Source organism: Tripterygium wilfordii, chromosome 1 (genome assembly GCF_013401445.1).
Source record: "Tripterygium wilfordii isolate XIE 37 chromosome 1, ASM1340144v1, whole genome shotgun sequence".
Lineage (NCBI taxonomy): Eukaryota > Viridiplantae > Streptophyta > Magnoliopsida > Celastrales > Celastraceae > Tripterygium > Tripterygium wilfordii.
Genome location: NC_052232.1, coordinates 3,027,035 through 3,048,262, shown reverse-complemented (window position 1 = coordinate 3,048,262; position 21,228 = coordinate 3,027,035). Strand labels below are relative to the sequence as shown.

General features: G+C 34.4%; 4 protein-coding genes across 4 annotated transcripts; 3 read left to right on the top strand and 1 right to left on the bottom strand.

Annotated features, from left to right (window-relative positions):
• Positions 1 to 133: 133 nt before the first annotated feature.
• LOC120013129 (WD repeat-containing protein 55) lies at positions 134 to 6,185 on the bottom strand. Its single transcript, XM_038864856.1, has 15 exons — positions 5,956 to 6,185; positions 5,813 to 5,848; positions 5,659 to 5,723; positions 5,477 to 5,564; positions 5,328 to 5,400; positions 4,766 to 4,872; positions 3,967 to 4,009; positions 3,757 to 3,813; positions 2,906 to 2,982; positions 2,675 to 2,723; positions 2,536 to 2,582; positions 2,339 to 2,412; positions 1,941 to 1,996; positions 1,356 to 1,476; positions 134 to 644 (listed from the first exon to the last, which is right to left on the bottom strand). The coding sequence occupies exons 1-15, from the start codon at positions 6,048 to 6,050 to the stop codon at positions 568 to 570; spliced, it is 1,065 nt and encodes a 354-aa protein (XP_038720784.1). The 5' UTR covers positions 6,051 to 6,185; the 3' UTR covers positions 134 to 567.
• A 2,196-nt stretch (positions 6,186 to 8,381) lies between these two features.
• On the top strand, positions 8,382 to 10,282 carry LOC119995423. Its single transcript, XM_038841915.1, has 2 exons — positions 8,382 to 8,571; positions 8,664 to 10,282. The coding sequence occupies exons 1-2, from the start codon at positions 8,382 to 8,384 to the stop codon at positions 10,280 to 10,282; spliced, it is 1,809 nt and encodes a 602-aa protein (XP_038697843.1).
• Positions 10,283 to 10,969: 687 nt separating this feature from the next.
• On the top strand, positions 10,970 to 11,513 carry LOC119995416. Its single transcript, XM_038841905.1, has 2 exons — positions 10,970 to 11,115; positions 11,228 to 11,513. The coding sequence occupies exons 1-2, from the start codon at positions 10,970 to 10,972 to the stop codon at positions 11,511 to 11,513; spliced, it is 432 nt and encodes a 143-aa protein (XP_038697833.1).
• Positions 11,514 to 12,720: 1,207 nt separating this feature from the next.
• Positions 12,721 to 20,343, top strand: LOC119995406. The gene is made up of 5 exons (XM_038841891.1): positions 12,721 to 12,772; positions 14,523 to 14,602; positions 19,428 to 19,559; positions 19,662 to 19,819; positions 19,908 to 20,343. Exons 1-5 carry the CDS (start codon positions 12,721 to 12,723, stop codon positions 20,341 to 20,343), a joined length of 858 nt encoding a protein of 285 aa, XP_038697819.1.
• Positions 20,344 to 21,228: the final 885 nt, after the last annotated feature.

Below are 21,228 nucleotides of genomic sequence, written 5' to 3'. Positions count from 1 at the left end.
ATCTCAAACATTCAAACATCGGATAAATTGACGCTTTGAGGATGTTTAATGATCAAACCCCCACCATTTGAAAAAAATGAGATTGATTGAATGTTCCCCCAACAAGCACCCTAATTTTTTCTTACCCAAAGTCTTTGGTGAATAGAGGTGATTTAGGGTTTTAGGGAGGTGATGCATGTTCAGCATTCTGTTACTATTTCGGGCACATTGAAAAAATGGATTGCTACTTCAGTAGCAATGAGATCGTCATACATTTGCCTGCCAGAAGTGCACATTGAAAAAATGGATATCAGTACATCCGTAGCACAGAGATCGTTGATCGTTCAACATTACTTTAATAAATTCTATAAGTTGGCCAGGGAAAGAGACCATGAAACGATAAAACAAATGCTGGATGAAATGGAGCCGAATGCTGTAGTACCCATGTTGAGTCAACATGACTGCAAGCTCTGGCTCCATCTCAAACATCCAAAAAAACAGAGTCCTACTTGTGAGCAAAGCCAGAAAGCTCATTGCATCAAATGATTCCAACTGTATAACACGAGTGGCCATATTCTATCACCTTTACTAATCCGCAAAGTCCGCAAAAAAGCTATTTGTACTGCTCGAACTGTTTCCTTTACTTGCATTTTTCCTCTTGGTCCCTGCAAAAGATTGAGAACTTTAAATCATATACACATTGAACATCTAGATGCTAAACGGCAATCAAAAAATATTCGGTAGTTGGAGAGTAACTGAATAAGTTAGCGGTCATCATATCAGTTGATCTACGAAACAATTAAGGTTCATTTAATCCAAAGAGGAATTGCTTAAATTCACCGTGTGGATCTCTTTTGACATTGTTTCAATCTAAAGTTACAATCGTCATACATACCATAAATTGACCACCATTGTTATAATTATCATTATCATGACTATCATTATCAAAACCTTAATTCCAAACAATTTCAGGCTGGCATCATGAATACGGTTACTACAAGCATAGCCGGATCTACAGGAGAAAAAAATTGAGTCATCCATGGTACACAAAAGATCCATTTAATCCTTTGAAAACCAAAATAAAAACCAAAACCAGAAGTGGTACAGGAATTTTTAAGATTGTAGGAGCAAATACAGAGGAACTATTGAGACAGTTTCTAACAAACCATGGAATATATCCCTAGCAATGGAGCCTGTAATTATACTCCCCCCCCCCCCTCCCCTCTCTCTCCCTCCCTGTTTTCAATATAAGTAAAGATGGACTTGCCTAACTGGTTCATCAGAAGGCATGAGATGGCCGTTTGTTAGAAGTTCAAGTTAGCAGAAAGAAGTGAGCTTGCTTTTGAAAAAAAATATTTCAACAACATATTCTCTACCTTTGTTAGGTTTGGAAGAAGTATCTTCGACATCCATACCATCACTATCACTGTCCGCCGGACCTGCTTGGCTCTTCACAGTTCTTCCAGAACCTTGCAATATATTATCCAAATCCCAAAGCTGCATAAAGAAATAGAATACACAACCAAAATTCAGTTCTTATGAATTTGAAGTTAGGGATTTAACTTGCAAAAAAGCAGAAGAAAGTCCAATAAAGTTGTATGAAAAATTGCGGCTCACACTTGAACAAGTTGTCCTCACGGGAAGTTTTAAGTGTTTTTTTTTTGTTTGAATGGAAAAAGAAATTTACTGAAGCACCAAGAAGGTGCCAAAAAACTACTACTGCGAGGGAAAAAAAAAGTTAGTTGTTTTTTTTCCCTTCCAAATCAATCACATGATGCCCATGGTCTAATGCGAAGATTTTAACCCTTCAAAATGATGTGCCAGAACAATTCAAGAAACCACCTCTAGTCCTCTAGTTGTTTAATGATGAACACCATTCATCCACTGCACTATTACATCAAAGTCACGTCATGTCATGTTTATGCATACTAACATATTGAGAGAGAGAGAGAGACATTTACCTTCAAAGTCTGATCATGTGATATACTGCCAAGGAACTTTCTGTCATGAGAAAAAGCTACAACATGACACACAACCACAGATTTGTTAGTAGATTTCGAGAGAATGATAGAGAAAAGAAGCAGCCACTAATTAAGATAGCTTGGATAATAATCTGTTAAGTGATAAAATAATAAGGGAAAGAAACAGGAGGGGAGTGTATTGTATTAATTTTTTAAGAAGGAATATATTGTGTTAATGGTCAACACATAACAAGTTAGCAATGTGTGTGCACATTAATAAAGGCCTATTAATATATTCCACAACTGCATTTACAAGTTCTCCACCAACAGGCCCATTATTAAGGCAACTATATGCAATCAAAATAAATTCCATCAAAACAGATAGAGTTTTAGAGTACCAAGGCCCTCGATTGGGTATTCCGAATGCACCGCAATTGGCTGGATAATCCGGTTGGGTAATATGCCGACCAAGCTAAATACATTCAAGAGGAAAATTAAGCAAAAATCAGATAAAGGTAAACACTGAAGGTACAAAAGAAAAGAGATCAGGATCCAACGAAGGACTGGTTGTATTCCCCTCTATTTTGCATCTCACCTGATGAGTCCGTTTTCAGATCCAATTATGACTCTATCTTCATCAAGCTAAAACGAAAAAAATTAAAATCATTCATTCAAGCGGACTCTTGGATAGCTAACAAGCAACAACTCAAACAACAATGAACTTGCCCGCTCACCTTTAACAGAGCATCAATGGAGGCTGAAGAGTCAGCAACAAATCGATCACTGGAAACCCAAAAATGAATATCAAAGCAACTTCTTGTATAAGTACATCAATAGTTCATGGAGAGAGGAAGAGAGAGAGAGATTTCACTCAAAATTCCCCCCCTCATAAATATACTGAAATTCTGAATCTTACAAGAGCATGTTGGTATTCATTGTTTTCTCATGTCATTAAGAGCAACTACCTGCAATCCTTGAAATAGCCCCATGAATACAGCAGTAAAGTTCCATTTTGTGATCCACAAATAATTTTGCATCCATTCTGACCACAAAATTTACATGTCATGCATATCAGAAGACAAATATAGGTTAACAAAGATAAACATGTAATCTTGCATTTATAATCTAAACTCGTTGGCAATGTTCACGGACAGTAAATAAATTCTGATTCTAAGACATAATTTCCAGAACCAATGGAACATTCATCTATAACCAGAAACTACTCTCTAGTAGCTAGAACAAGACAACTCATTTTTAGTCAAGGAAATTTAAGCAAAGAGTCTCTTTTCTGTAATCAAGGCAGCACTCTTCTCTCCCCATATTGGCAACTTATTTTTCCCCCATATTGGCAACATAACAAGGCAACTCCTACTTAAAGCAAACGTGACTACAATAACCAACAGAACTTTCCCTTTAGTGAAGGCAACATCTTAGAAATATGGAATTGTAACCATCTATTGCCAAAAGTACATTTTAACCTTTTCTTCATTCAATTCCCATAAATATGTTTGTCAAATTATTTGGAAAACTTAAGACTTTTCCAGTTACTATATATGCTAGCTGAATTACAGAACAGATTTCTGGCTCACAAATGCGGGATGACTCATCCAATAAAAGAGCGAAAAAGAAAACTTGACAACGTTATTAGCATTTTTTAAACTACATATTGTACAATGGACCATTTACGAAAGGAAAAGCTTGACCACTTCATGGTGCAGCAAAATGGTGTTATGTTGCTAAAAGAAAAGCTTCTAAAACCATTTACAGAAGCAACCAGATAACTTTGTGCAATTAACATTTTGGAAATAGATGGTACCTTCATAATAACAACAGATGATAACTCCTCTTCAGAAAACTCGGACTGAGTTTGAACCTATCATGAAAGTCAACTGGTTCAAGTAAATTGACAAAATATGGTAGCCCCTCAACAGCATAACGTATTTAAAAACTGCAATACATATGCCAGCAATAGAATTGTTACCAGATTTAAATAAACAAAAATTAAAAAAAAAAAAAAAAAACTTACTTTATTTCTTCTAAGATTGCAAACAGACAGAGTTCCATCTCCGCTTCATAATACAAAGAGGTTGATAAAAAAGATTTTGTTAGGAAGGAAATAGAGAGAGAGAGAGAGAGAGAGAGAGAGAGAGGCAATATAAATAGAAGACACTCAAGTACATGCCACCTATCAAAAAAAATACAACTCTATGCATCTCTTGAATGAAAAAAATGTTCTTGCAGCATATATCAGTCAAAAAATCTGACACTGTTGTAGCTAAAGGGAGTACTAAAGCAAGAACAGTTATGTTTCTAGTATCAAGACCAATTTGCCTTTACTGTTTTACAAACACCGAAATAAAATCCTTTAATTTCACAAGGCAGTTTGCTAATTTGCTTACTTATAGACACCAACATTGTTTTAAAACTTTAACTTGCCCTAAAGAAATTGGTTCTAATTTTATAAATTTTGGCTTCATACAAGAAAAATATTTCAGATACAAAGAAAACAATTACCAAGGAAGTATTATCTAATTACAGACCCAAGCAACATCAAAAGAGAGATACATGCACAAACTGCATATTTACCTAATCTATATAAATTGGTTGATTGGCAGTTTGCTAAGTGGAAGCTGAATGGTTCAATATTCTCGCATTCACATACTAGGAGCGCGAAAAGCATACTTAGAGCAAGAATTTGTGCACAAATCCCCTAAAATGATTTCACAACTGCCAATTACTGCAAAAATGCCCCGGGCATCGAGCAGAAGGATTATCCTTTCTTATCGTTTTAAGAAATAATAAAACTCAGTTACGCTGTTGAGTACCTTGTTCCAAGCAGTTTCATTGAATCAGAAGCAAAAGCCATATCCGAAACGTAGTCTTTATGAGCATCAAAAGAATTGCAGCAAGAGCGTTGCCTGGTATCCCATACCTGCAATGAAGAATGTCTCAAGTTGAAGCACAATACCAACTATAAATAGCAATCCGATTACCTCAAGGAATGAACCTGCTATCATAAGATTTGAAATCTATATTAAATATTAAATAAAAATAATATAGGCCTCCAGTGGGCATACAAAAAGTATGCCTGTCCTCCAACTGGTCTCTAGCTTACAGTTCAATTGGCCGTCACTGCCTTATATTCTGAAGCACACACATTATTTGGATACTTACACTAAACTCACGATCACGCAACAGCTTTTGATAATTAAATAACATATTTAACAACTCTCATGCACTAGGATCATGTCGCGGAGGCTTAGCAGACGCAGGGTTAGAAAGCCGCACAACGGAGAAGTTGTTTCCAATATTTGAGCTCATGACCCCTTGCTGAAGAGAACTAAATGAAGCTAAAACAACTAATCAGATTTAGTAATGAAAAAGCACCTTAATACAGCCTTGATCATCCCCCGATGCAACGGTGGACTCTGTGAGGTTGATCAAACTATAAATGGCATCCCTGCACAAGAATGCAAGAGAGTGCTTAGATTTAAGCCTGAGTTCTATAAATCTTTGAATAAATCAAAATGACATACTCATGAGCGTTTACAAGGCGAGCAATTTGTGATCCCGTTTCCACGTCAGTGGCAACAATCGAGCAATCCTTAGAACCCGTCAAAATCGCTGATGAAAGGAACATTCTCTTGGCTTTTTACAGAGTAACAAAAATTGCAAAAGAAGTAGATAGCAGCAGTATAATAGCACAATTGAGTTTTACCTTGTCCCCCATTGATGAACCTAGAAGCCCTACAAGAGTCTTCGTGCGCGTGAACTTCCAGCAACCTAAAATTCCACACTTGTATCTCTCATAAAGAGCAATGAAACTCGCATGTTTTAAATCCCTAATTCAATCCTCTAATTTGAAATCATACCTTTGAGGAGGTAATGAATCGGCACTGTAACGGTACCTGCAAGCAACCAAACAGAAATTGGCAAACAATTTCAACTGAAATCAAAGCGTATACTTGTGTAGCGAAAGCAGTTATGAAAAAAGAGGACGAAGAAAAAAACCAACAAGTGAAGGTGGCCATTGATAAGGCCAGTAGCGACGAGCTGGTCTGAGGGATGGAAATCCATGCCAAACGCGATATCTCCCAAATCAACTTCCATTGTTTTCCAAAAAATTTCAATGTTCTCCTATCGTAGACGCTGGCACCGGCACGAGGTTAAGTTTGGGAATCTGTGAATTGAACAGAAATAGGGTTTAGGCCGTTATAGGGAGGGTTTTAGGGGGGACCGAGCCGTATTTAAGACAAGTGCAATGATGTCTTATTTATTAGACCAAAATGTTAATCCGGTCTATCCCTATTATATAAAAAAATCAAATCAACCATGTCTTTTAATACAACCACATCAGCAAACCCAAACCCCAAAGCAATTCCACTTGCTCATCAAACAGAGATGGATATCGTGCAATCAAGATCCACAAGAAACAAAAAGCCACCTGTCTCAACAATCACAATGAAATACATGTTTTTGCTAAGACAATCGACAAACCAACACCCACTCCCCTAGCCAATGGGGTATGACCTACCTTTGAGTAACGAGGGCGGTGTAATCAAACGATCCTCCTCTTGATCACGTCTTCTCCAATTTGCTTTGCTCAAGTAAACACCCAGATTGATTAGTAATGAGACGATCCTCCTCTTTATCCCGTCTTTTCCGATACGCTTTATCGAGGGAATCAGAGGAATTGAGGCAGGTGCATAAACGCTTTTTTTCCCCTCATTTACTTCACTCCTATGGTGAAATTCCATTACTTTTCTGTCACCATAACGCAATTTGTTCATAGCTCCTTCCTTGGCAGCTCAACGGTATTCTATGTTGAGGTTTACGCTAGGTTCTACCTTCAAATTTCAGCTATATAGTGGTATTTGAGGTCATAATTATACAAAGGTATGTAATTGGATTCCTAATTTGGGTTGTTCCATTCTCTTTGGCTATACTTTGTTTTCTCTCCTTTCATTATCCATGTTTGTTTCATTGTCTATGTTTTACGCTAGGTTCTACCTTCAAATTTCAGCTACACAGTGGTATTTGAGGTCATAATTATACAAACGTATGTAATTGGATTCCTAATTTGGGTTGTTCCATTCTCTTTGGCTATACGTTGTTTTCTCTCCTTTCATTATCTATGTTTGTTTCATTGTCTATGTTTTACGCTAGGTTCTACCTTCAAATTTCAGCTACACAGTGGTATTTGAGGTCATAATTATACAAACGTATGTAATTGGATTCCGAATTTGGGTTGTTCCATTCTCTTTGGCTATACGTTGTTTTCTCTCCTTTCATTATCTATGTTTGTTTCATTGTCTATGTTTTACGCTAGGTTCTACCTTCAAATTTCAGCTACACAGTGGTATTTGAGGTCATAATTATACAAACGTATGTAATTGGATTCCTAATTTGGGTTGTTCCCTTCTCTTTAGCTATATGTTGTTTTCTCTGCTTTCATTGTCTATGTTTGTTTCAATGTGACAAACAAATCTTTAATTTATTTTTCGATATTAGTATGTTGTTATGCTTCCTCCTACTTGATGTTTGTGAAATTGGTTAGCTTAATTTTTTCTATCGTACATATCCTTATTGATGTATATAGTCTAAATGAATTCCTTTTTCTCATGCTGAGTTCTCAATATATATTTTTGTATTGACATTTTGATTAACAGTGTCTTTAAATAATGGATCATCCTGAGACAAATAGGAAAAATAGGATAGCAACGCAACGTTTGAAAAGAAATGAAAGGAGCCTACGTGACCAACTCTATTCTCAGACGAATTACTTGCTCAAAATGTTGTGGCTACTTTAAACTTGGGTTCTCCAGAATATAAGTGTCAGTATTATGGGGCTATTTTTTGGTCTGCTGAGCGGCTCAAAAATCACCATTCCAATATTCCAATATACTCACTTTGTTGCAGACATGGTCGTATAAAAGCTTCCTGGAGATAGAGGAGCTCCTCATCCATTAAAATAGCTATTAGATTATAATGGGGGACAACTTTCAAAACTTCTTCCTTGTAATCTAAGGATGTTCAATTGCATTTACATCTTTTGGTACCAAAATTGATCGAGACATAAATGATGGGCAAGCACCATATACATTCATAATTAATGGTCAAAACCATCATCTTATAGGCTCCTTGGTTCCATTACCTGGTGAGAAACTCCAATTTGCTCAGCTGTATATTTATGACACCGAAAATGAAGCTACAAATAGATTAGCAGCTTTTTCAAGCTTCGGAGCAAACATTGAAGCTGATGAAGTTGAAAGTATTGTTTTATAGCTAATAGAAATGTTTGATAAGGTTAATGCATTGGTAAAAAAAATTTGCATGGCAAGAGATCGATTTAGAACTAGCGATCTCCATTCTGTGTCTATAATATTACCTGCGAAGCATCCATATGATACTTCTCAATATAATCACCCACCTGTTCCCGAGATGGCGGGATTAATTATTGGAGATCTTGGGCAGTTTGATAAAGGCCGTGATATTATAGTTGAATACCAAACAGGAAAATTGAAACAGATAAGTGATTTGCATCCTACTTTTATGGCTATACAATATCCTATCTTATTTCAATATGGCAAAGATGGATATAAAATTAACATTCTTTATCAATTTGATACAGGTATGAGAAAAATCAAATGCTGGTTAGTTTTATCAGGAGAACATACTATTGTTATAGATATAAGATTGACCTCCTTTATCAATTTGATGTAGGTACAGGAAAAATGAAACGAGAATTTGTCACCAGGAGAGAATATTATTGTTATATGCTGCAACAAAGGAGCACTGAAAGTCAATTATTCATTAGAGGAGGGATATTATTGCAACAATATATTGTTGATGCATTCACCTCTATAGAAGATGAAAGGTTGCTTTATATTCGATTTAAGTATCAACAAGAGCATTATATATCTGAAATCTACAAAGGTGTACAAAATGCATTTCTTCATGGAGATATTAGTGCAAATACAATTGGAAAACGTATTATTCTATCAGGAAGCCCTTGCTATATGATTCAACATTATCATGATGCAATGGCAATTTGTCATTCTCTTGGAAATCATGATCTTTTCATCACTTTTACATGTAATAAACAGTGGAAAGAGATATGTGATGCATTGAATCTCATCCTAGGACAACGAGCAGAAGACAGACCCGATATTGTCTCCCGAGTTTTCCACATGAAACTAATTGAGTTCATGAAAGATATAAAACAAGAAAACTACTTTGACAGAGCTATCGGTGGCATACATACTATAGAGTTTCAGAAAAAAAGTTTACCTCATGTTCATATAATAGTATGGCTCCATCCAAATGATAAATATTCAACCACTGATGATATTAATGAGATTATCTGTGCAGAAATTCTAGATAAACAGTTAGATCCCATACTCTACAACATCGTTTCAACTTTTATGATTCATGGACCTTGTGGTGTTACCAATCCTAAAGCACCCTATATGAGAAATCAATGGTGTACCAAACATTTCCCAAAAAAGTACAGCTCAGAAATTCTTATTGCAGATGATGGTTTTGTTATTTATAGAAGATGTGATGATAACAGAACAATTGTTAAAGAAGGAGTGAAACTTGACAATCGATTTGTTGTTCCTTACAATAAAGGACTGCTATTAAAGTATCAAGCACATGTAAATGTTGAATGGTGTAATCGCTCAAGATCAATCAAATACTTATTTAAGTATATCAATAAGGGACCAGATAGAGCAAGAGCAATGTTACATGAAAACATTGACCAAGTTCAACCCAGTTCATCAGCTCAATCCAAAGTTATTGATGAAATTCAAACTTTTCTTGATTGTAGATATCTTACTGCATATGAATCAATTTGGACGATTTTCGACTTTGACATCCACTATAAGTTTCATGCGGTTCAAAATCTTACAATTCACTTACCGTTGATGAATAATATAATCTTTCAAGGTGATCAAAATGTTGATGGACTGTTGCATCAACTTGGTATAGAAAAGACTATGTTAACAGAGTGGATGTCTACAAATTGCACAGCTGAAGATGCATGTCAACTAACATATGCTGAATTCCCCTCTTTTTGGAGATGGGATGGAAAAAATAAGTTTTGGTTTCGGAGACAACGAGGAGAGTGTATTGGTGGAATATCATATGTTCCTTCTACTGTAGGAGAATTGTATTATTTACGATTGTTACTTGGTCATATGAAAGGACCAACAAACTATATAGACATCAGAACATTCAATGGAATTCTTTATGACTCTTTTCAAGAAACATGCAATGCGATGGTTTTAATCGATAATGATCATGAATGGCATGACGCAATGGACGAGGCTGCAACTTAGGCAACAACATACGAGCTTAGACATCTATTTGTCACCCTGATTTTATTTTATGAAGTGGCTTATGCAAATAAATTATTTGAGGCTCATTTATCAAATATGCAAGAAGATATACTTTTCAGGCTGAAGAAAAGATTTGAAGTTTCTATGCTCAGCATTATTCATCAACATGTAAAACATGAAGTATTGCTGGAGTTGCAGAAACTACTTTAGAAAACTGGTGCTTCACTAATTGATTATAAACTTCCAACACCTCAGAGCAGACAGCTTCAAGACTTCAATAACACAGTGCTAATAGAAGAACTATTGCACAATACTCCTGAGCTTCAATTTGATACTAAAAATATGGTGTAGTAATTAAATGATAAGCAAAAACCAATCTACAATGTCGTCTTAACTTCTGTGTATGAGCAAAAAGGAGGGCTTTTCTTTTTGTATGGACATGGTGGAACTGAAAAAACATTTGTTTATCAAACAATAATTACTCAATTGCGGTTAGAAGGAAAAATTGTTCTTGCTATTGCATCTGTCGGAATTGCATCAATTTTATTGCTTGGTGGACAAATTGCTCACTCAAGATTTAAAATACCAATTGATATACATGAACATTCCACTTGCCATATCAAAAAAGGGACTCAACTTGCTGATCTTCTCTAACAAACAAGCCTTATCGTATAGGATGAGGCACCAATGGTACACCGTAACTGTTTTGAAGTTTTGGACAGATCCTTAAATGACATTCTTTTCCCCACTGAGTATTTACCATGTGGAGGTAAAACTGTTCTTCTTGGTGGTGATTTCAAACAGATTCTTCCTGTCATTGTCAAAGGTTCAAGGTATGATACAATTGAGGCATGCATAATAAGGTCTTATTTATGGAGAGATTGCAAGATTTTTGTCTCACACAAATATGCGGTTAACTTTACAATCTTTAACAACATATAAAAGAAAAGAGATGAATAAATTTGCTACTTGGCTTCTAGAGATTGGGGAAGGCAAAGCTGAAGTAATCAAGATGAATGACGACGAAGAATATCCAAGTTGGATAAAAATACCTTCTAATCTCCGTGTAATTCCCAGGGAAGGAGACATAAAAGATATAACTATTGAGATATATGACAATATTGAAACATCATATGCTGATCCTGAATATTTAAAAGAAAGAGCAATTCTTACTGCTACTAATGATGTTGTTGATTTAATAAATTCACGTGTTATTATTCATACAATCTGAAGAAAAAATATATCTTAGTTTTGATTCAATTTGTAAAAGAGTTGATGGATCAGAAGGAGATGATCTTTTGTTTCCTACTAAGTTCTTAAATTCTCTTACATTTAATGGTTTGTCAAACCATGCACTACAAATTAAGATTAATTCTCCTGTTATGCTCTTGTGGAACTTAAATCAAAACAGCGGCCTCTGCAATGGGACCAGACTTTTGGTTAAAAGATTGGGGGAAAGAGTTATTGAAGCTATTATTATGACAGGAAGTCATATTGGTGAGGAGGTGTCCTGTCATAATTGGTGAGAAGGTGTATATTCCTAGAATTGTTATGTCAGCAACTGAAGTGAGGTGGCCATTCATTATGAAACGTAGACAATTTTCACTTAGATTATGTTATGCAATGACAATAAATAAAAGCCAAGGGCAAACACTTGCTAAAGTAAGCTTTTATCTGTCAAGACCAATATTCTCTCTTGGACAACTATATGTAGCAGCATCAAGCTACAAAGGGCTTAAAATACTCATAGTAGCTGAAGATGAACAAGAAATGATATATACAAAAAATATTGTATATCATGAAATATTTCATGAAGTCCAACAAGGTGACATGCATTTATATTATACTTAATTTATAGTTTTTAAAGTTTGCACAAGATAAGTTATGTTTCCTTAATAATATAACTTCGATATTTTGTTTCAACAATTAACAATCATCAACATTAAAGTCTAGAGGACACACCATTGACAAAGCTGAGGATAATGGTGTATTACATGGAGCATATAAATAGCCAGTACTGACAATCTTACAACTCTGACTGTCACTACCTTCAAAGGTAATAAAATTCTCTAAACACAGCTAGGCTTTAATTTTGCTAGACATACCACTTCTGCTATCTTGATTCTCTTAGCCATAGATTTAAGGTTTCTGCTTGGAGCTAAGATTATAAGATTTCATTTTCTTTTTATACGTCTAGACTCGGCAGAGAAGTTCTATACATGTTCATGATTGCTAATTTCTTTGGAGCGTAGTCATCTTGCTTATGTTTTTTGTATTCTTCCTTATCTATACTCCAATAGTATATTTAGAATTAAATATATACTATCCATGAACTTAATATATTTAGAGTTAAATATATGTTGTAACACTTACTCTCTGCTTTTTTTAACTAAGATCTCCGGGCAATATACACAGCTCAAATGATGAGCATAGTAGCTATGAAGACTCAGAGGGACTTTGTTGAGAAAGTCAATAAGGTGTGTGACAGAGGTAGGTGGATTATCTGGAGTAATTTTTTGTAATTCAAAAGGTAAACAATAAGGTCTACATCTAAATGTCTTTATTGTTAGCCTAAAGTTACACACTTACACACCTCTTTCCCTTCCATCACTAGTCTCCACTAAGAGAGTTTTGTGCATAGAACATGTTGTTTTACCTTTATTTTGCATCCTTCATACATGCCTTTTTCCCATGAATGTGATTTCTTCTCAAGATCAATTTCTGGAATTTTTTATTTATGGTATAAAATTAAATTTTGCACCTAAGGCAAGGTATTGAGACCAATAGAATGTCATGTCAATCTTTGTTGCAATGGATATTACCTTTGATTTGCCCTTTGATTTCTTCGCTTAGCCGAAGGTTGTTAAGCGATTCCATCTAATATGAACTCTGTTCTTGCTTTTCTGAGTATGATACCCTATACGATTTGTCTTTACCAATTCCCTCCTTTCATTTTGTTTGTTCAACTTCTGTATGATGCTAGGTCGTTGTTAGCTGGTTTTTTATGCGGGTGGGTTTGAGAATCAAGTTAAGTCAGCATCTAAGGCGAAAAAGTAAAAGAAATGGAATATCAGGACATGGGTATCAAATTAAAGTTTGAATTTTACAGCTTTTGTTTGTTTAGTTGGGCATTTAGCTGAGTCTCATACTCCCATTTAGCTTAACCTAACAAAATTGTCATTGTCTTCTGGAGGTGAAGGGTCATTTCTCTCTGGAATGGATGTTCTATTTATGTCCTTGACTTTCAATTGTACAAAACTTACATAAAACAAAAGGAATTTACAGTAAATGAAAAAAAAAAACTTGCATTGTTTGGTCGTATTTTACTGATTCTTTAGCTTTTGATACCTTTAGATACTTTTTGTAGCGAGACGATAAGGGTAAGCAAAGATATCACTTACCATTCTAAGCAAGCTTCATTGCACGAAGGCGTAGTTTGATGATCGTGGGATTAGTATGGCTTTCAAGGTGAAAAATATATGTACTTATAGGGAGCTATACAAACGGTATCTTTGTTTCACATCGTTCTGGAATGCTATTGTGATTCTCGTGACATTGTTATGGGCTAGTTTGGTAGAGCATTTGCAAAGTAGCAGAAATGCTAGCTGAATGCTGAGTAGGTGTTTGGTTGTACTTTTCCTGTTAACATTTGTGTTGTGTAACATATTGTGATAAATTACGTGCAGGGTATTATGCATTTTTCCTGTCTTACCATTACATACAAAAATATAAAAATATGAGGGGTAATCTTGGAATTATATGAAATTATAAGGGACAATAAGGAGAATAATTTGCAAATGCTCCAAAAAAGCTACTCAAGAGTAGCATTTGGAAGTTGGAGGAAAATGTTGGTTAAAAGTGTCTCGAATTATGTGCAATTCAATTGTTATTTGGTTACATCTAGCATTTATACTCAAAAGTAGTAAAAATGCTCTACAAAAATGTGTTCCAAACTAGCCCTATATTTTCCAAGCACGACTAACATATATAATATCATTATCCAGCAATCAGACTCATTAGAAATAATGAGTCAAATAACAATTTATTACATGTTGGGTGGTGCAGTTACTCGATGTTTTCTTTGAACTTTATTACTGATATTGGATTACTGTATCTCTGTCGTTTCTTTAGCTTTAATGGAAATTTATATAATGTTGAAGAGTGTTGTGGCATCAGTTTGAGCTTAATTAATTGGTAATTTCGACTTGTCTACTTTTTTCTTGACATGGGATTTCTTCAGTTCTTTCTGCTGGTTTTGTTGGTGACCAATTTTATACTTCTTACCCTAATGGAACTGAGTTTTTAACTGACACAACTAAGGTTGGTGAGAAACAAAGTGTCAATGGTTTAATTTGCAATATTGGTTTGTGATTGATTGATGTCTAAATATTTGTCAAACATTTTTTCAAATAATTTGTTGTTGAATTTCTATAGTTATATAAAGCCCACTTGGTACTTTTTTTCATTTACCTTCAACATTTTCGCCCTATTTGGTAAGGGTTTTTTATAAGCATTTATACTACTTATAGAACCAAGCAAGATAGTTGCAAATCATTTCTTTGTAAGTTCACTATTCTCTATTTCTCTTATTTACAGAACATGGGAAATCAAAATGTCCCCCAACAATCAGCCAATGAGTCGGACAAAGACCAGGAATCTTTCTAGAGTAAATTGGGAGGAATTGTTCATATGATCGTGGAGGAGCTATTGGCAACACCGACAATAATTGCCACGAGTATGCTAATAATTGGAATCTCACTGTTTTATTTCACAAAAAACATTGCAATTGACAAAATTGGTCTTTAGTTTTTTTTTTATCCACCATTTCTTCTTAGATTATTGAGTTCGTGTTCAGAACAGACACTTGGCTGAGAAACCTTATAATTGCTGAAACAGCTCCATTAAGGGTGATCCCTCTTTTTTTTTTCTTTTTTGTGTGTATGTGCATATGTTGTGAATGTGACTATTGCCACAAATCCAGTTGGTGTAATTTAATCTGAAAATACCAAGCTCTCATGTAGCGATGAAACCATTCCATCCATCACTCTTATACTGGGAGGCAACCTCACTCAAGATAATAAGAAACTCCAAATTAAAATTTCCTCTCTGATGTTGAAGCCAATTATACAAGAAGTAACCAAAGGAGATGATCTCACCAAATTTTTTGTTGCAAGATTGGAACGGGCTTGCCCTCACCAAGAATCACAACATGCATCATCATTGGGGTGCTTCTGGTCTGGTACGTTGTACTTCCTGCCATTACAATCTGGATGGTTAAAGGTGCTTTGCAACTTGGCTTCCTCCCGTCAAACCAATTGTTCCACTCTGTGTTCATGGTTCAGTTTACCCTGCCACCTACAATGAATATTAGTGAGTCAATAATATTTACAAACACTTGATATGCACATACACACCTGATTTCATTGCAATTTTCCCCAATCCTATTCATAATATTAACATATAAGCATGTATCTGGGTCTTTCTACACGTAATTTTGTTAAAAATTTTAAACTGTTCAAAGAAAATTTCAGTTCCAGCATTTAATCTTGCAATTAGAAACTCAATGCAGATAACTATATATACCATGCTTTATTCACAAGCACCTAGACAATTTACGATGGTACGGACATGAAAAATTTTCATGTACATCTTGAATTTCAATTGAGTAAATGCCTATATCTTTTATCTTCTATCTTGCTTTTCTCAAATTTTCTCTTACATTTCAAAGCATAAATTGCAAATATGGAAGCATTGCAACAAGCTAGAAAGGTAAATTTCAACAATTCTAGCTCCTACCAACTATATATAAACCAAGCAAAATTCTCCCAAATCAGTTCTTTGTAAGCTCACTATTCTCTTACTAACAAAACACGAAAAATTTCCCTCTATCTGATCTCTGCGTGCCCATATTTTCCTCAGGCTTTTGTTTCACACTCAAATGGAACCGACTTTTCAATTATCTTATCGCCCAAGAACACGTAGTTCTCCAAGTAAGCTGCATTACTATCAATGACTTCAACATTCTTAATAATATCAACATATAAGCATGCAACTACGTCTTTCTAACACGTAATTTTGTTCAAAATTTTTAACTGTGCAGACAAAATTCCAGTTCGAGCATTTAATCTTGGAATTCAAAGACAATTTACAATGGTACGGACATGGAAAATTTTCGTATAGATCTTGAATTTCGATTGAGTGAATGCATATATCTTTTATCGTCTGGAAGCAAGTTCACTTGATCCATAACTTAATCAATGTCTATTTCAAACCCAGAAAACTACAATAAGAACAAAAAATACCTGCCAGAGAAGTAGGGACACTGTAGAAATATATAATGCTAATTTTCGTGATGCCCAATATATATAAGATGAGTAATATTGCATGTGTTTCATGTTTTCAAAATTGGGGAAACAATCGATTCCAATTATCGTAAGGCAAATAACCCCAAATTAGATTAGTGAACCACTTGAACTATGCTGGTTGTTAAACACTGTAGCATTTCTATATTATGTTTTCAAATTCACTATCCAACCTATAAATTTTCATGCTTCATCAACTTACAGACTGAAATACAAAACATGACCCCAAAAAGTGAAAAATAAATATTTGTTGCAGGAAGAGCTTAAAAACACCAGCATTCAAATGGCTAAACAGAGGAAGATTTTGAATACTCCTGGGGCAGAGAAACACACCAAAACAAACATATTTAAGATGCTTCACCAGGAGCTTGAGTAAGTATTAGGCTTTATTTCTTACACTGTTACTATTTATTAATACTTTAGGTGGAAACTTGAGTATAATGACAAAATATACTGCTTTCGATGATATGCCTAAGAATTGAGCACAAGAAATTTGAGATAAAAAATCATCAAAAAACTAAAATACTCGCCTCACAGACAATGGTATAGATTTTAGATTAGTACTCAAAATTCCATGCATATTCTCCCTAACTTCTGAGAATAAAGTCTACTGTATGTACCTTAATATAGCTCTAAAAATCTATTCAGAGATTCAATGGTCAAACTATTTCTTAAAGGTCAAATAGATGCTCCTACTAAAAAACAAGTGCTATCTAGAACAAAATAGATGCCCCTACTATAAAGCAAATACTATCTACAACAAAATAGATGCCCCTGCCATAAAAGTATCGTTACAAATGAACTATAAGCTTCAATTGAAAAAAAAACCCATTGCAGTCCATAACTTTACATATTCAAACTTATGCTTCATTTCTAACAAGAAAAGTAACACTATCAAATCCATTCATTAAATACCTACAAAAAAGAACAAATAGATCCCACTATTAACAAACAAGTGTATGGCCAAGCGTATGACCATGATAAAACCTTATCAATATTGTACAACAAAAAAACATTAAAATATATCATACTGTGATAAAGTAGTAGATAAACACAATCTTCAGACACAAAATACAACTCAAGAATACATTCCAAGTTCATCTACGTCTACTTATCCAGGTATGTAGTGAAATCAGAGTCACAACACCCACAACAAGTTCTTCTGTTTTTTTTGTAAGTTCTTTACTTATTTTCTCTTTGTTCAAAGTCTTTTTACTTCAAATTGCTCCTAATTATTTTCCAACTTAAGCAACTACTTAAACGGTTTATCTTCTAAGTTAACCAACTACTTAAACTAGCTGCAGAATTCTGTCTTCAACAACACAACTCAGTGTTCTATGGACTATGAACATCGGTACACATGCACACCTAGGCTCATATAGTAAATAAATGACTAGCTAGACAAGCCGTTTAAATTATTGTCCCTCCAGACATATAAAAATTGAGATATATATATATATATATATCTCTGAGCCATTTAAATTATTAATTGATCACTTGATTCTTTGTATATCTTCCTCAGGCATTTCAAAAGGAACAACTCAAAATATGGAGAATACACCACTGACATAGCTGAAGAGTGGACAAAAAGGATATAAAATCACATGCCGTCTCACAAGAATATGGGAATCAACAAATCCAAATCTGCAAGACCAATTGATGAGTCTTGATTTCCTCTTAGTTGATCAACAGGTATATCTAAAATTAAAATCTCCACATGTCAACATCAAGCTTATTCCCATTAAAATACTCTCCACCTGACAAATTGCTTATCATTCCACAGGGTACTGTAATCCTAGGATCAATCAGGAAAGAAGACGTCCCAAGAATGAAGGAATTACTCATTGAAGGAAAAATCTACACCTTCGCAAATTTCATAATCGTTGATGTTAAACCAAAATTACATGTTTGTCAACACAAATACACGATACGCATTGGACTTTGGACAATAATAAGAGAAACACCAGATCCTCAATCAATAATTCCAAAGCACTACTTCGACTTCATTGATGAGAGAGACATCGAATCAAGGTTACATAATGACGGGCAACTAACTGCTACAAACAACTCAATCAATGATACTCTTGATTTTCTTCACACTTAATATCAGTAATTATGATGACCACTTTTACTTTATTTTGCAGATATCATGGGACATCAAACTTCCGTAACAGAAATCAGCGAGGCATACATTAGTAGAAGACATGTCTCTAAAAAAACTTGGTTATAGAGACATTGTAGTGAGAGAAAAAACCCTTTCTGCTTTGTTGTAATTCATTAATATTGAGCAGTAAACATATGAGAAACACTTTTTCTTTTGCTTCAATGCAGGATGAAAACCTTTACTGTAACATTAAGGGGCACAACTACAAAAACATTCAATAAAGAACATGTATTGCAACTCGCAGAAAAACAACCAACGAAGCCAGTGATCATAATTCTTACAGGACTAATAGTTAGAGCTTTCAAAGGTGATATCATTCTTCAAACATAGGATACCAATAGATGATACCATTAATCCAAATAGTCTATATTTCACACATAATACCATTACAACTGATATACATATAAATCTTATATTTTTCTTTCGTTATAGGTGAAACCGTGAAACAACATTGTCAACTATATCAGTAACCAAAATTTATGTCAACTTCAATATTAACGTGGTGGACCAATTCCGTGACAGGTAAAACTTGTAGCAATGTTAATATCATTTATATATCAAAAAAATACAATCTAATGATATTTTCTACTTAAATTTCACTTGAAAACATCTTCTATAGAGACTTCAATATCCAAATGAGGTGACATATTTAGTACGAACACAAAATACATCAGTAAACCAAACTCAGGAGCTACAAAAGATGAAGAAAACAATCCCTCAACTCTTGCAGCTTCATCAATACAATGACAAGGTATATTCTTATTTCATTTTAGACAAAAATTAAAAGCATCTCATAATTCTTTACACATATCATAAGCTAATTGGTTTCTCTTTTTTTACATTCATTGCACAGGGGAAAAAATTCTCAACCGATGGGACAATTAAAGAAATTCATGGAAGTAGAGGATGGTGGTACAACGCATGTGCAAAATGCAAAGTTGGAGTTACTAACGATGAAGGAGTTCTATCTTGTGGAAAATGTGGTCCAACAGAGAATTTGTCGATACCATGGTAAACATTCAAATCCAAGTTCAACAAATGATATTCTCATTAAATCACATTTTTCTAACTACTATCACATCATTGTTCTTCCCACAAGGTATAAATTAGTCATTACTGTTGCTGTTGCTGACAATACTAGAGAAGCTACATTCTATTTGTTTGGAAAAAATGTTGAGAAACTGATAAAGATTTCAGCTGCACAACTATCAACTCTTCCAAGCTCAGACAAAAATGTTGTCCCTCCAATAATGAGAAAAATTTATGGTCCAACATACACATTTACCTTATCAATCAATGAAAGGGACAGTCATCTTCAATATTTGACATTCAATATATCAGATGTTTATGAAACAGGTATGGATCATACATCAAATATACAAACTGGAGAAGGGCAAAGCAGTCAAATGATTACAAATACTTCCTCTGTAGAAGAATCAATTACAAACTCTTCAGATCAACAAACAAAGACCACGGAAGAAATCCCTTCTGATGATGAAGTGATCAGCACTTTTCGACTCAAAAGAACAAGATGAGAAATAAAATATTTACACTACATTTCATATCAAAGTTTATTTACTTCATATGTCATTTCACCTTCTCTAATTATATATTACAAATTGTTTTCTGTTAAACTGTACTACCAGAACAAATATGATCTCACCTACTTATAATATCAAAAAATTGCCCTCTGTCTAACAAACAATATAGAAGTTGCAGAGTCTCAGCATAATTCTATTTTAATTATAATTGGTTTGTCCTATTTTCTATGTGTCTTAATAAGGCATCTTTGTGCTAATCAATCGTACATGATTACTACTATATTTCTCTTATTTACATTTATATATATCCATCCTATAGGAGCTCACTTGGAAAGCAGCCATTGGACATGAAAAGGGTACATCTGTCAACAAAAAAACTGTGAAGAACTTCAACAACTCTTAAAAAGGTTCGCACTTAGCTATGTATGAAAAAAATATTAGAACTATTAATATCTAGGTATCATCAGGATGTGATGTCTGACTTCTTTTTGTAAACAACTACTTCCTGCTATAGCATGAGACAGATATCCTCTTTTGCAGATGTAAATAAATGTTACTTGCTTGTTTATAGTTGTAAAATGTTACATGTTCTACATTCCTCGAAAAGCCTTCTCTTTATCAACATATATTCTCTTTTGCTTCGTATTTTGCAGCCAAAATTATTTGTTTACACTTTCAACTCAAATTCTTTCTACATGCCTTTCTTATTACCATTTTACGATTATCCCATTCATTATTTTTTTTTTGTGTATGCTATAATAGACACTTGATAAAAAGTGATTGTTGATCTTAAAAGCTTAAAAACTTATTCATCTCCCAACTTTCTTGCTAAGTTCAACTCTTCTCTGCTTCATTTAACACAGATTTAATTGCCATCAT